General features: G+C 38.7%; 1 protein-coding gene across 1 annotated transcript; it reads left to right on the plus strand.

The window, feature by feature from the left end:
- The first annotated feature begins 4724 nt into the window (after positions 1-4724).
- stmn4 (stathmin-like 4) lies at positions 4725-16430 on the plus strand. Its single transcript, XM_040125439.1, has 6 exons — positions 4725-4785; positions 9510-9572; positions 9858-9953; positions 11697-11902; positions 13022-13213; positions 16182-16430. Exons 2-6 carry the CDS (start codon positions 9560-9562, stop codon positions 16239-16241), a joined length of 567 nt encoding a protein of 188 aa, XP_039981373.1. The 5' UTR covers positions 4725-4785; positions 9510-9559; the 3' UTR covers positions 16242-16430.
- The last annotated feature ends 975 nt before the right edge of the window (positions 16431-17405 follow it).

Raw genomic sequence — 17405 nt, forward strand, 5'->3', positions numbered from 1 at the left:
CATTGTGCATAATAATGACTACATCAAGAAATATTTTTGCAGTGGATGCTGTAACTGTAGTGGGGTAATTCAGATCATTGTCTCAATAATGAAGCAAGCAGTGGCATCCAGGCAGCAGAGGGTGACAGAACACTACACCCGTAAAACTTTAGTTTACTTCAGATTAGTTCAGAAACACAGGTGGAAGCAATACAAGCTCATGTGGACGGCGGTTTACATTGCCAACATTTGGACCCATTAGTTAAAGTGAAATTAACAGGTTTCTTAAAAAAGTTTCTTCAGAAAAATGCAAAAGTAGTTCATTTAAAATGTAGTCAGAGTAAAACTATGGAGTTTCTTCTTCTTTACTCCTGTATGTCTTTCCCTCTCTCCACTTATGGAGACACATGTCATCTGCATTAACAGTTACATCTTCATTCTCTGAACACCATGAAATCAACACTGTCAGTGCTTCCACTCCACATGATGATCATTTGCAGACACAGGAGCAACATTAGTCAAGCTTCAGTGAGTGTCAGATTATTCATGTTCAATGAAAACCAAAAATTAAACTCTGTCTCTTTACATGATAAAACCCAATTTGGATACACAGTAAGTACTGTGTTCCCAGTAGTAACTGATGTAGTTAACGTATTTTATACCAAAAGAAACATAACTGTGATTGGCCAGAGGATGGCACCACCACTAGACTATTTGTGACGATGTAAAATGAAACAATGCCTCTCTCCTGTCATAACTGTGTTTTCTCACTAAGGCACTATGAATTTTAAAATTTGAATTATATAATTTCTCGGACAGAACATTTTCAACAGCTCTCACTCAAAGTATAACTGAAGTACACATGACAGCCACTGACTTTGTTCCCAGGTCTTTACAGTGTCTTCACAGTGTCTGCAAGTTATTAATCTGAGCACGTAAACAAAATATATTTTGCAGAATGCAGAATACATATACAGAACAACTGTATATAGTTGAGTATCTACAGTGTGTCTAGGTAAAATGTAACACCTTCCTTCCAAGTATAAAGTCTTACTGGGATATAGGCTTGAAAGACACAATTAATTGATATTCTTGCTCCAGAACACATCTACAGTATTAAGCATTGTTGGGGATGGCTGGCTGCCCGTACAGACCAAAAATGTTTTATTCATGCAAACATACAAAATCATACTTCAATGCAGACACATAATTATGCTGGCAGTTATTAACTTCTTTCTCACTGTACTTGTCAGTTCCTTGTTCCCATGGTAATAGACTGAAGTGTAACATGCAGACACTGAAGTCTGTACAGTAGACAAGGTCAAGACAATTGTACTTGCAATGGTAAAAAAAAAAAATCTCCTGTGGAACCTTTTTGATATGCTTTTTGTTGATTATGATCAAATTGTGTTAAATCTAAATGATGGATTGTGCCCTGAATTTAAAGCATGCTTTTTTTTCCTCTCTGTTAATGGAGCATTTATGCAAACTAAATTCTGAAGGCGTTCATAGGAGACCTAAACCATTTATCCCAGTTTCAGCTGAGCTATACACTATTTAAGCCAAACTCTTCTATAGTTTAGGAAAAAAGGGATAACACTTCACGTTGTGTAGAAGTGGGTGAACTTGCTTTGTTTCCCCTTAATACCAAAGCTCTGCCTATCAATATCAATGCTAGTAAAAGCCATTCAGCTTAGATCACGCCGTAGAGTGTTTTGCCAGTAATCTAATGGCCCTACAATGGACACCTCCACAAGCACAGACATGCACACACTCAGTTCGTATATTGACAAAACTTATTCACAGATGCACATACACTCTGTAAGGCCAGTAGTTAGATGGGATGATCTCATCATGAGACATTGAGAGATGATGTCAGATTTTAGATCTGCCACTAAGCTACTGTAACTATTATGTTTTTACAGGCCATAAGGGTTTGCAGTGTAGGAGTGGGTTGTGTGCCTATGTGAGTGTGTGTGTGTGTGTGTGTGTGTGTGTGTGTGTGTGTGTGTGTGTGTGTGTGTGTGTGTGTGTGTGTGTTAACAAGAAATTTGGATTCTGGTCTTGTCTGGTCTGGTCTTTTAGACATATATTTAAAAGGCATTATAATATAGAGAGTCTAACCAGGGTATCAGCTAATCTTCATCTGTTTTCCTTAAATTTATTCAAATCTAAATTTGAGCCCTCAGTTTTGTGGGTCTGCAGAGATTTCAGGACCTGATTTGTCCATTTGTCTCCCTCATCCCAATATTCAGCTACTTTCATGTTCTGTAAAGTGTGTGATTCTTCATCCTGCATCCTCAGAGCTTTTTTTAATCCAATCTCTCCTCCCAATTCATCCCATTGGTGTTCTCAGGATGCTCAACTGTTTAATTTGGTCTTCCCTCCTTATATTCTTCTGGTCTGGTCTTCTGTCTTACCTTTGTTCTCCCAGAATCACTGAATTAATCTGTTTGATCTTATTTCCTCATCCATTCTCCTCCTCACCCTGTCCTCCTCTCACTCTTTCGCTCCTCTTTTTTTCTCTCCCTCCCAAGTGATCTTATTTCTAGGATGTGTGCAATGTTTAACACACGTGCTCTTACCATCAGGAGTGGCTGGGGAGAGGAGGGGAGAGGAGAGGAGACAGCGACAACAGGACACACCCTAATATGACCTCATGCATATCTCTCTCTTCTTTTGTTGAAAGCTCTTTCATCTCATGTGCCTGTGGACAGCAAGGTGACATTATGTTAGCTGTGTGAGCTCAATACCCGATTAGAGGGTGGCAACAACAGATTTGTCACTTTATCTCTGCTTTTCTTCAGTCTTTGTCCTCGATCCTCCAGCAATGTGTTTTGCTCCAGAGTCCCTCAGGTATGACAGTAGGTCAATAACTGAGGCATGGAAGTCACCCATTAGGAAAAAGAAATATTCTAGTTAAATGTTGTTTTTTTAAAGGGCACTTAAGCAGTCAGAGCAAAAAGAACAGAGTTGAACAACTGTCTGTCATTTCAAATGGTCTTCCGATACCAGAAGACACTGGTTACCAGTGTTGAGCAGCAATGCATTACCTGGCATTCAGACCAAAATCAACCCTGAGTTATAATAACACAGGGGGTGGCATGGTGGGGGTGTGCTGTTTCATGTGCCAAGTGTGAAATATGATGTTACTCAACAGATCCATGAATTGAAGGCTTCACGAAGGCTTAAAATTGTCTTATTTACACGTTGTGTGGCTTTAGCCAGCTCGCTAATGCCGCTGCTAAGCCTACATACAGGAACCAATTGGGTTTGTTGGTTTTGGAGAACGTTTGAAACCCTCCCCTTCACTGTGAGGACAAGACTTGTTTGGTGCTGTGTGCAGTCACCAGGGCTAACGGTAAGCTAGCTCTTGATAGTCAGTAATGGTACCTTTTTTGAAACTTTGCCGAATAACAACTTGCTATTGAGTAATTAGTAAAGTAGGCTAACTCAGTTTTCCAGTGAGTAATGTGTAAGGACGAATTTATTACATTTTTCAAATTCTTTGCCCAACACTCCTGGCTACACAATGACATGTCTGCTTTTAGATTTTTGCAGTTGTAAATAAACTACATGTGGTTTACTGTAAATGTTAGTAACATTGAATGAAATCTCCAATGTTAATAGAGAATACACATGAACCTAAAAAAACCAATTGCAGTGTGCTTGTCTGTAAGCCTTATAACAGAGGGATGTTCAGGATAAAAATGAAATATGAGAGGCATTTGCTAACACAGTCACCATGATTATCATAGCTAAAAACGTCCACTGAAAACAATGAACTGAAAATGATAAAGACTATTATAATCTAATTATCTTTAAATATGTTTTTCAATTAACTAATTACTTTTTCATTCTACTATTTGTAATGTCCAAAAACTGGAAAAAATGAAAAATGTGTCTTTGTGTTTGTTTTGCCGAACCAATTGTCCAAAGCCCCAAGGTGTTCAATGTACAGTAACAGAAAACTGAGAAAAATCATATCTGAGAAGCTAAAAACAGAGGATGCTTGCCTTTTTTCTCTATAAATATGAATTAATGACTTAAATTAATTATTAATCATTAATGAAAAAACTTGACTAGCTGGGTGACCAGCCAGCTTTGTGGTAGCAACATTTATACAGTAAATTGAAAACAGGCACATTTGAACTGGAGTTGGATATAAATCTGATGTTCAGCCAAACTTTAGATTGAAGCCAAATAGGTTGTAGTAGTGAATGCAAGTATTTCTAGCATTAACAGTAGTCACAGTAAGAAATATTTGGTATGATAAACTGCGTGTGCTTCACATTGGAAAAGGTTCCTACTTCTTGTATTTACAGTTTGGATCTAAATAATTTAGTGTGCTTGCTGCCTAGCTAGCCCCCTGCTGAGATGTGCGTGCGCACGCACACAAGCACACACAGACTACCTATCTTCACCACAGACTACCAATCTTCACCAATTTCTCACAGTAATTCACTAAACTCTCTCCCATGCCTAATATACATACACGCACTCACACTCACATAATCATAATCTTAATCAGACTCCTGCGCCATATAATAAAACAGCGACTCTACCACCCAACCTGCAGTACAACACAGACAACGAAGGATGCACACCCCATCCTCCCTCTTTCATCCCATTGGCCGAGAGGCTTGGATGCTGGCAGTATCTGAGACCAATGAGATATCTCCAAGGTGATGTCATCGAGGCAGCATTGATGCTTTTGCTCAGCGCCTGTATCCGTGCAGCCAGACGGGGGTAACCGTAGCCACCGGTCCAAACTATCAGCAGCAGAGAAGACAGTGATAGAGGGGGGTAAGTCTGCAGCTCTCACATCACAAAACACACAGTTCCACACATCAGCATTTCCCTTGTGCCGCGTAGGGTTTTCTCAAGGTTAAGTTTTATTGCATAACTGAATGTTGCCTGCCTGTTCGTGTTTGCAAGTGTGTCAGTACGGTGTAGTGGGGCGAGGGGGAGGATAGTGATGATGCAGTGGTTCCTGCTGACAGGAAAGTAGGAAAGAGAGAGAGGGAGAGAACTCGGTGCACCTAAACAGTATGATGTGTAATGCGTGTCTTTTATTATCGATCCTCTATATGTAAATATGCATCTTTGTGTCAGCGTACTTGATCAACTGCACTAAATATTTTGGGAGGGAGAGATACAAAGAGAGTGGAAGAGGAAACTAGGGAGTTTGTATGTGGCAAAAAGGTGTGTATGTGCATACGTCAGAGAAAGAAGTGTAAGAGAGACATGGTATAATAAAAAGAAAAAAAAGGTGGTTAATAGTTTATAAAAGCTCCTATTTGACTAATATTTTGATTGGTTTCGAACATGAAAAGTGTCTATCATATCAGTTTCATCTTTAGCTGTACAACATAACAGATTCATTATTGTGTATGTATAGTGCCTTTTTAAGGTATTAGGTAAGAACAGAAAGGCAAAAGCACAGGACATATGTGAACTTTTGTTGAACACCTAATAACCACTTTCCAATGAGAAATCAGAATATTACACTCACAATAGTGTTAAAGATCATCAGATGGTGTTTCTGGATTGATGTAAATATGAGGTTATATTTATAATGTTCTGTTTATTTTTCATGCAAGAATAAAAAACATATACAGTATGTAGTACATTAAATACTGCACGAATTAAGTTAATAAGAAAAAAAACTTCCACTTCTTGTAAAGTCAAGGTACATCTAGGACATTTAAGGTATCAGTGATCTGTATTGTATGTGAGATATACACAAGACATCCACTTTTAGAAAATTTGATATCCGCTCGAGCGGAATGGCTGCTGACACTACTGAAAGCAAAACTACTCAGCAAAGAATTTATGCCCTCAAGGGAAAAAAACAAAACTAGTCTCATCACTTTGCTACAGCCAATACCAAGTTGGCTGGCTTAGCACAAAGACTGGAAATGGGAAAACAGCTATCTCTGACCAACATCTGAACAACATCTACCCACCAATACCTTTTAAATTCACAAATTAACAAATTATATCTCATTTGTTTACAGTAATACATACAAAGATGGAAGTATGAAAACAAGAATTTGTCTTTTTATGGGGTATGTGCCAGATTAAGACTGTGTCTGAAATCACCCCCTTTTTCACTCATTCACTTCTCTCTATGCAACAAACACTATAGTTTACAGTTTAAATTAATTTTTTTCCATCATTAATACTCAATACCCCATAATGACAAAGTTAAAACAGAATTTTAGAAATTTTTGCAAATTTACTAAAAGGAAAAACTAAAATGTCATTGACATCTGTATTCAAATCCTTTAATCAGTACTTAGTTGAAGCACCATTGGGTTTACGGCCTTGTCTCTTCTTCCATTCTTCCCTGCAGATCCTCTCTAGCTCTGTTAGGTTGGATGGGGACGGTCAGTAGACAGCAATTTTCAGGTCTTCCAGATATGTTTGATTGGGTTCAAGTCAGGGCTCTGGCCACTCAAGGACATTCATAGAGTTGTCCATAGGTCACGCCTGCATTGTCTTGGCTATGTGCTTAGGGTCATTGTCCTGTTGGAAGGTGAACCTTCAGCCCAGTCGAAGGTCCTGAGTGCTCTGGACCAGGTTTTCATTGAGGATATCTCTGTACTTTGCTCTGTTCAGCTTTCCGTCAACCCTGACAGGTCTCCCTGTCTCTGCCACTGAAAAACACCCCCACAGCATGATACTGCCACCACCATAATTCACTGTTGGAATGGTATTGGGCAGGTGATGAGCGGTGCCTGGTTTTCTCCAGACACGACACTTACACTTGAGGCCAAAGAGTTCAATCTTGGTTTCATCAGACCAGAGAATCTTGCTTCTCACATTTTCTGAGTCCTTTAGATGCTTTTTTTTGCAAACTCCAAGTGGGCTTTCATGTGTCTCTCACTGAGGAGAGACTTCCGACTGGCGACTCTGCCATAAAGCCCAGATTGGTGAAGTGTTGCAGTGATGGTTTTCCTTCTGGAAGTTTCTCCCATCTCCACACAGGATCTCTGGAGCTCAGCCAGAGTGACCATTGGGTTATTAGTGACCTCTCTTACCAAGGCCTTTCTCCCACAATTGCTTAGTTTGGCCAGGTGGCCAGTTTTAGGAAAAGTCCTGGTTGTTTCAAACTTCTTCCATTTAAGAATTATCTAGCAAAAATTTTTTTGCAATCTTCCCCACATCTGTGCCTGGACACAATCCTGTCTTTGAGATCTGCAGGCAATTCCTTCAACCTCATGGCTTTTTTTTTTTCTTTTCTGTAATGTCCATTGTCAGCTGTGAGACCTTATAAAGACAGGTGTGTGCCTTTCCAACTCATGTCCAATCAACTGAATTTACCACAGGTGGACTCCAGTCAAGGTTTAGAAACATCTCAAAGATGATCAAGAGAAATGGGAGGCACTTGAGCTAAATTTAAAGTGTCATAGCAAAGGGTCTGAAGAGGTCTGAATACTTTCTGAATGCGCTGTATATAGTGGATACATGTACACAGAATTCAGACACTCAAATAAAATGGCATACAGTAAATTTTTTGGCACTATATGGTAAATAGGGAGTGATTTTGGACACAGCCTATTTCTTGGGCATTACCAGTAACTACCTGAAGTCTCATCTGGTTGCCTGGCAACTAGCCACAGCCAAAAAATTAGTCCAGCACATAACCCCCCATAAAATGGCACTTTTTACACTTTGGTTTTTGTACAGGTTAAACAAACAAGATATAATTTAGAGGTGCTGGTAGGTGGAGTTAGCTACCTTTGAGCAGAGCCAGGCTAGCTGATTCTCCCTGTTTCCAATCTTTATGTTAAGCTAAGATAACCAGCTGCTGGATGTAGTTACATATTTAGCATACATACCTGAGAGTGTCATCAATCTTCTCATCTAACTCTCAGCCAGAAAGCAACTAAGCATATTTCCCAATATGTTGTACAATAAGATGAATAAATCGTTCGCTTTTTTCATGATTTTAATACGCAAACTCGTGCATTCTTGCCTTTTCTGAAAGCCATTATATGTTATTATGTATTAACTAAATTTTTAGAGTCATCACAGGAGAAATATTATGTTCAGCAGACCTGAAGGACAGTGATCTCCTGGGACACAAGCATGCATATCACAAAATAGTATGATATCCATGGATGATATAACTTTCAGCAAAATTTCCTATCAGCATGACCAAATGTTCCCTATGAGCAGTATAGCAAAGCAGTACATTTACTGCCTGATTACTATGTGTCTATGTGTGGGCACACAACTGGGTACTATTGGGTATCTGTACATTTACGTTTCATGTGTAAAGTGTGTGCACATATGTGTCTTTGTGTCCGTCCCTCTCGGAACCAAGTCAGGGTGACCACGTGTTCAGGTTGTCTCATTGGTACATTTTTCTCACTTTCACTCTCTCTCTGATAAATAGATAGATAGAGGGGAAGGGGTAAAAGGGGTGCTGGTAGGTGAAGCGGGGGAAACAGCTAGCCTGGCTTTCACAAACAGACATTTCTAAAGCTCACTTATTAACATGTATCTATGAAAAATTGAAAAATACTTTTAACGAGGTTTAATTTAATTTAGATCTTTTTCTTTGATCAGATTTACCTCATATCCATTTATTTTTCTTTAACTTAACAATCTAAATTATACTGATTATATCTAAGTCCTGTCTGTAGAACAAATAACAGCAGTGCAACAATACAGAAAAAATGTAGCTTTCATCTTTTGCATGTAGGGCATACTACATTTTGAAATGTAGGCAGCATAATAAGCATACACTATATACTGGTGTATTCTCTGATACAGTGAAGATCGTAAGTATTTGGACATTTATACAATTTTGTCCTCCAGGCTTGATTCAGTTCGAAATAAATTAATGGATACTACTTTGTGCCAAGTCACAGCTTTACCTTGACTAGGATTTCATCAATATAGAAAGAACTCTGTGGGACATATAGCCTTTTTAACACATAGTGTCCAAAGTTTAGGGGTGGTGGCTTTCGTTTAAGGAGGTAGAGTAAGTCGTCCACTAACCGGAAGGTCGGTGGTTTGATCTCCGGCTCCTCCAGTCCGCATGTCGAAGTGTCCTTGGGCAAGATACTGAACCATAAATTGCCCCCAATGTATAATCGGTGTGTGAGTGTGTGTGTGTAGAAAGTGCAGTAGTTTACAGTTGCTTCTCCCACTTGTGTCACGGCTGTGACTCACTGTGACACAGAAGCCTGGGCAAAAAAACAAAAAGTAAAACACAAATCGAAACTCAGAAACATGTTTTGCTTATTGTTACTTCACTTGGATATTTGAGCTTCACTGTGCAGAATGATTTAGTACAGATGTTGACTTTAGAAGGTTGTTTTCACATTCATCTGTTGAAGATGGAAAGTTTACACAAGTAGAGCTTACACAAGTGCGCTGCAGTTTTTTTTTATTGTTCACACTCTCCTTAGCCAATACTTCTCAGATTCATTATGTGACCTTTGAAGCTGCTTCATTCAATCCTTCCCCTCTGTGCCTCTCTGTCTCTGTTTCTGCATGTCTCTCTCTGCCAGAGTGAGAAGGATCTTCAGCATCCCTAGAGAGTTACATACGCAGTGAGAAGATGACTCTGGCAGGTAGATGCATCCACAGCAGAAACTCATACACCTCACACCTCTCTTTTCCTTTAATGTTAACTGCTAATGGTTGGGATAATAACAATAGTGCAAATGCATTATCTGAATCATGTATCTTGTCATTATTATGACAGTGTTATAATAATGAGAATGACTAGTCCCTGTCACTGAAGAGGAGACTTAAATCATCCGTCCTTGAATGCTTGTTCATCATTCAATTTGAGTCAACACAATGTCAAGCATAATAGCACAAGTGTGTTTGTGTGTGTGTGTGTGTGTCCTCAGCCTACAAAGAGAAGGTCAAAGAGCTCCCACTAGTGTCTCTGTTCTGCTCCTGCCTGAACCCACAGACTGCAGAAAAACCTACGTACAAGGCAGAAGGTAATAAATAAACAAACAAATATACACACACACACACACCAAAAAAAAAAAAAAAGTATATTATAACCCCCCCCTCCCAGGTCCTCTACCAGGGTCCTGGGAGTTTGAGTTTCTGCGCAGTATCTTAGCTGTTCCTAGAACTGCGCTCTCCTGGACAGAGACCTCAGATATAGGATATATATATATATATACACATACACACATAAATATACATATACATACACACACACACACACACACACACACACACACACACACACACACACACACACATATATATACATATACATATACATATACACACACACACACACATATATATATACATATACATACACACACATATATATACATACATACACACACACACACATATACACATACATATACATACACACACACACACATATATACATACATATACATACACACACACACACATACATATACATACACATATATACATATATACATACACATATACATATATACATATATACATACACATATACACATACACATATACACACACACATATATATACATATACACATATACATACATACACACACACACATATATATACATATACATACACACACACATATATACATATACATATATATACACATATACATACATACACATATACATACACATACATACACATATACATACATACACATATACATACCGATATATACATACATATACACACATATATATATACTCACACATATATATACACATATATATATACACAGATACATATATATATATACACATATATATACACAGATACATATATACACACACATATATATACACAGATACATATATATATATACACACACATATATATACACAGATACATATACATACACAGATACATATACATACACACACATATATATACACACACACAAACATATATATACATACACATATACATACACAAACACACATATATATACATATACATACACACACACGCATATATATACATATACATACACAGACACACACACACACACACATATATATACATATACATACACACACACACACACACACACATATATATACATATACATACACTAACACACACACATATATATATACATATAAATAACACACATATATATACATATACATATACATACACACACACACACACATATATACATATACATACACACACACACATACACATACATATACATACACATACACACACATACATATACATACACATATACATACACATAAATTAATATATATATACACATATACATATATACATACACATATACACATACACATATACACACACACACACATATACATATACACACATATACATACACGTACATACACACACATATACACATATACATACACACACATATACATATACACCCGCATATATATACATATACACATACACACACATATATATACATACACATATATATACATATACATACACATACACACACATATATATAAAATATTTTGCACAAATATTCATAGTTAAACAGCTATGAATCCATCAGAGTCAGTAGACAAGTCATTCTGAGAAATGTAGGAATTTGTTAAACAAACACAGAGACATGTAGACAGAATGTATACCAGAAAATCACATGATGCACAAAATATACTGATGATGTGTAACAGTGTGTTTCCCTGTATTAAAAATCCCTAGTAAATACATCTAAACATGGCCACAATCCAACACCACAGATGCAGTGGACCTGGGCTGGTGCGTCATCAAAGACGTGGAGGTAATTGAGCTGAATAAACGGGCATCGGGCCAAGCCTTCGAGGTCATCCTCAAGCCCCCGTCCTTTGATGGTGTGCCAGAGCTCAATACCTCCATGCCACAGCGCCGTGACCCCTCCTTGGAGGAAATACAGAAGAAACTTGAGGCTGCCGAGGAGAGACGAAAGGTGAGGGAAGAAGTGGAAGGTGGGGGTGGCTTTTCTAAACCAGAGTTTTTGCATCATGACGGCCACAAAAAACCCAACTGGACATACCCTGACCTTAACTGTAACCCTAGATATTTGTAGCTTATTCAGGCATTGTCAAACATCTGACAACACTCTTTGTGGCCAGAATGATTCATCAGCTCGGGAGAAAAAAGGGTGGAAATGTATAAAAGGAAACAGGGAGGGAGTGTTGGAGTGGATGGAAAGGAAGGGAGGAAACACAAGCAGAGGCAGGGTAGAAAGATGAAAAGAGGGACATGAAACTACAAGGGCAATCATGCAAAGACACACACACGATGGCTAATAGTCATCAAGCAAAGAGGATGGTGGAGAGAGGGGAAGGAGGAGCTAGGGGAAAGATGAGGAGAGAGAAAATATAGCTGAGCCAGAGTTTCAAAAACATTCCCTGCAAAAGAATGTTAACAGGACATCTGCAACATCTAATGCATCCATGGTAACTTAAATTAGAACAGACTTTTTCTTGCATTAAGCAAAAACACACAAAAAATGGTTAGCAAAGATGTAAATGACATACTATTTCCTGAGATGGCGGTCACAGCTACTGCAAATCTTACAAATGGCGCATGCACAAGGCAAAGTAAACAAAAACATAACTCTACAGACACACACTGTATCCACTGTGCCTTTCAGAGAAGGAGCACTGGATTTCCTTTACACGCTAACATACATTTACCATATACTCTTAATCTTTTCAACACATTTTGTGAGGTGTGAAAGGTGTTTGTATCCTATTAGTAATGGAAAAACTTTTGTCACCAGGTCTCCGACTGACCTGAAGATATTCCCACTCAAAGACATAACAACCATAACTTTAACCCTGAACGCAGCCCTCTGTTATTTTGGTGTGTCTTCTGAGTAGGTGTGTTTTGTTGGAACTCTGCAAGCTGCAGATACAAAGGTTTCATCATTTAGGTTCAAGGCTCAGATGTCTATCCTTCTGCCTCTTGTAATAGCTTCAGTCTCCAAGCCTTTTTTACCATTTGTAGTTTGAGTATTTTTTAAAGGACAAGTGAAATTCATCTGGTGAGTCTACCCTTAATACATTCTGTCTTCCTCCAGTGCCAGGAGGCAGAGCTGCTGAAGCACCTGGCAGAGAAGAGGGAGCATGAGCGCGAGGTAATCCAGAAGGCCTTTGAGGAGAACAACAACTTCATCAAGAACGCAAAGGAAAAGCTGGAGCAGAAGATGGAGGCCAACAAGGAGAACAGGGAGGCCCTGCTGGCCGCCATGCTGGAGAGGCTGCAGGAGAAGGTACTGTCTTGATTGACAGGTTTTCCAAAGGATTCTACAGTGTTCTCAAACTCAGGGTCTCACATTTGAAGAAACGCACGTTAGAAATCAACTCTAATGCACTAAAGCAATTATTGGAAATGTACCATTCATTTCTGAGTCAATTGAGACTGTGAGAGACTGGAGGCAGGGGGAAACAGCTAGCCTGGCTCTCTTCAAAACCTCCCTTTGGGAGACTCAATGGGCTGCTATGTGCTTCAAGGTGAGGGTCACATGCGAACGGAGACAGCCAAAAGCATCAGTAGGCTAATTTTTGGTACCATTGCTGGCTTCTCTACTTGTACTGTAATAAGATTATTAGTTTCACACACGTGACAAATTTAAGGAAAAACCAACTTAAAGCTACTTAGTAGGGTGTTGGGCCATCACGTGCCACGAGGAAAGCTTCTGTGCGCCTTTGCATTGATTCTACAAGTCTCTGGAACTCTACTGGAGGGATAGAACACCATTCTTCCAAAGAATATAAAAGAAGAATATATAAAAGAATATATTCCTTCATTTGGTTTTTTGGAGATTAGAGGAGATTAAATCTACCATCTGTCTGAGATCTGTTTACTGCAAAGGCCATAGCATATGATTCACATCATTTTTATACTCATCAAACAATTCAGTGACCCCTCGTGGCCTATGAATGGGGACATTGTCGTCCTGTTTCTCCACTCATTTTTCAGGTGTCCCCTTAATTTATCACCTGTCTGTAAATCAGTTTGTCTAAGTGCTATGCAAAGGCAACTCAACCTGCTTCAGGTTCTTGAAGACGCTTCACCTATCATCCGAAAGGCTTCTACAGCTCTAACTGACTGATGAGGAGTCTAAGGCATTAACCTTTTGTGGGGTCATTAACACCTTGAGAGTCGTTGAAGTCGCATGTGAGTCGTTGACCCACCCGGCTATTGTGTGAGTCGTTAGGGTCAGATAAATCATGGTATGAATGGCTTTTAAGCTACCTATGTATAGATCTCAGGATTGCAATTGGTGTCATAGACCATCTCTTCTGTTTAGTGATGGTCATTGCAGTTTGAATAGATGGCTTCTTTCACTCCTCTTTCAACCTCTGGCCAAAATGTGTACATTGCTCTCCTCAAATGGTTGTCACTTGTCCTACAGATGTAGGTGGACTGCTGAGTCCTGACCTGAGGAGTTGGCTCTCCTGTGTTGTGCCATGCACTTGTGAAGCAGTTGTTTTGTTTCCCCAAATGTAAAGGTCCTTCATCAAAACCACAAAAGATGCAGAACAGATAGAGAGGAAAATAACAATAAACGGCACAACATTGTCATTCCTTACGTTGCGGGAGTATATGAAAAACCCAGGATGATCTTTACCAAATGCTGTGTCCCTGTGCACTTCAAGCCCAGTAAGACTTAGGTAGAAGCTGGTCGACTCTATGGACAAAACATCCAGACATAATCACAAAAATGTACGCAGTTCAATGCAACGAGGAATGCAAAGACCTATGCATAGGGACTCACATGTGACCTCAACGACTCTCAAGGTGACCCAAAAGAAGTTAATGCCTGAGACTCCCCACCAGTCAGTTAGAACTGAAGAAGCCTTCAGATGAGAGGTGAAACATCTTCAAGAACCTCAAGCAAGTCCTGTTGCCTTCATATAGCACTTAGAAATACCATGATCTGAATCACTGAGAATCTTCACAGGCTTAAATCAATATGCTGCATTTCTTTATTCTTTCACTTCCATTTAGTTTTTGACAAAGCAGCACCTTATCACTGTAATTAAATGCAATCATTGCTAAAATGTTCAAATGTGAAAATGATAATTGGTAGGGAAAGAAACTAATTTAACGACAAGCCAACTTCCATCCAAAATATGACTTACCTTTCATAAATATTCGTGTCAACATTAACGTCCAGTTAAGCACATTTGAAAACCACATTAAATTATCCTTTCAAATGCCACTGTGCCAGAAAGAAAACAAATTTAATTTTCTGTGTATTTTCTTACATAAGAAGTCATATAAACAACATTGTCAACCCCATGGTCTATAAGGCAACACTGTGACAACTGTTCGTGGCCAGTGGCCAGTAAACATGCTGACAGTTTAGCTTGCTAGCGGTAGCGATCAGTCAGTCCTGTAATCTTAGATAGTCATGCAGGTTGTAGCAGTCGGTCAAGAGCCTCTGGAAATGTGGAACTATTTCTTAATGGACAACACTTCATCTGTCTGCCCAGCACTTCTGTGTAGTGTCACTGCTGGTTGCTGGGCAAACCTCACTTTGACAGACTACAGAATGGGGCACCCCAGTAGCCTAATGGTTAAGGCACATACCACATAATCACAATGTCCATGGTTCAACTCCTCCCTCTATCTCCCCACATTTCCTATCTGTATCTCTACTGCTGCCAACAAGTAAAAATGCTTAAAAAAAGAAGACAGCAGATTGCCACTGCACTCAGCTTTTGTTCATCAATAACTAGGTAACATGTAAATCCCCCAAAAACAAACAAATTAACTAGCTAAGCTAGGTTAACTGCCTCCTGGCTCTAGTTTCATACTTAACATACACACATGAAAGTGGTAGTGATCTTCTCATCCGATTCTCAGAAAGAAAATAAGCATTTTCCCCAAAATGTCTAGGTAGTCATTCAATTTTGATATATTTCTTTGAACAGGTTTCACAATTTCTAACCAGCACTGCTTTATTGAGTGCAGTCAAGTCTTCAGTAATATAAACCAGGTCTGTTGTTCTCTTTTAACATTGTACACAAGCCTGATCAGTGATCATGAATTTTATATGAGCTGGAAAAGAGTTTTTAGTTCTCCCCACTCTGTATCATTCCCCTGTTCAAATCTTTATGAAGAGTCACTGAGCCATTCCCTTGTTCTGCTGGCATCTCCCTAATTAATACTAACATATCTATGATTACTAATAACTCTGATGTTGTTTTGTCTCTGTGTTTTTCTGGCAGGACAAACATGCAGAAGAAGTGAGGAAGAACAAGGAGATGAAGGAGGAAGCCTGCCGGTAGATCAGTGGAGAAAGGGAGCCCAGAGAGGGGGGAGAGAGAGAGGAATGAGAGAGAGAGAGAGCAGGGCTGGGAGTTTTTTGAGTCGGTTAGAAAAGGAAATCAAAATGGTGCAGGAAAGAAAAAAGAACTCAAAAAGTTTTCTTATTTGATGTATGCTGTAATGATTCTGACCAAGCTGTACAAAGTTTAGCCTACTCTTGTTGAAATTCAAAAAGAAATCTTTTGCTTTTTCTAAAGGAAAGTGGGTGGGTGGGTGGTGGGGTGGCATCAAAACAAACATTTCACATATTTAAAAGAGGGGCTACCATGTTTTTTGGTGAAGAATGAAAGCTTCATTGACACAGGAGAAGGTAAAAATTTAAATTATAGCTCTCACTTCTGGAGTTCCTTCTATCAGAAAGTAAGAAATTATATTTGCTTGCATGATATTTTAGCACTGTTAACTAAGCTGTGTTTTTCTTACTGTTGGTGATGCTTTATATTGGAAATTGTCACTGAATGCTTACAATTTTGGAGCAACACCAATTACACAATTTCTTTACAATTAGACTGTAACTATGAAGAAGTGAGTTGTAATCTACATTGTTACCTTGTAAACGATGAAAAACAGTATGATATGTTTGGGTAAAACTGGGCATACAGATAAAGTTTAAGAGCCCTAGTCAGTCAACACATACAACTATACAACAAAACAAGTTAAAACAAAAAGGCCTCCTTAGCCTTTTTTTTTTTTTTTTTTTTTTTTACAGAGTACTTATCAATGTTTACACACAAACAGGACGTATGTGGTTTTTATTTTGTGGTGTATTTTGTTTAAGCTGTTTTTGAATTAAAAATAAAAAAAACTGATTTACCTAGGTCCACCGCTCTCATGCTAATTCTTTGCTGCACCTTTTTTGGGAGTGTTCCGTCATTCTGGGAACATCTGTGAGTGCTAAACTCAGTGAATCTCACTAAATAGCTCGTGAATAAAAATTAATAACCAGGCTTATATTTCTTTTTACAGTGCTTTAGGGGAGTAAAAATTTAAAAAAGCTTGAAAAATGAGAAAGCTCTGCTGTATTGTACAATTTTCAGGCTGTTTGTGAAACTTTAACTGTTGTGTAGTCGTGGATCAGTGAACTGCATTGAGTCTCTTAGATTTAGAGCACTGATTGCACTCTT

The sequence above is a fragment of the Xiphias gladius genome, chromosome 4, assembly GCF_016859285.1.
Source record: "Xiphias gladius isolate SHS-SW01 ecotype Sanya breed wild chromosome 4, ASM1685928v1, whole genome shotgun sequence".
Lineage (NCBI taxonomy): Eukaryota > Metazoa > Chordata > Actinopteri > Istiophoriformes > Xiphiidae > Xiphias > Xiphias gladius.

Coding starts and splice junctions, on each gene's coding strand:
- stmn4 (XM_040125439.1), top strand. Junction 9,954..11,696: donor ACCTACGTACAAGGCAGAAG/GTAATAAATAAA, acceptor CCAACACCACAG/ATGCAGTGGACCTGGGCTGG. Junction 11,903..13,021: donor CTGCCGAGGAGAGACGAAAG/GTGAGGGAAGAA, acceptor GTCTTCCTCCAG/TGCCAGGAGGCAGAGCTGCT.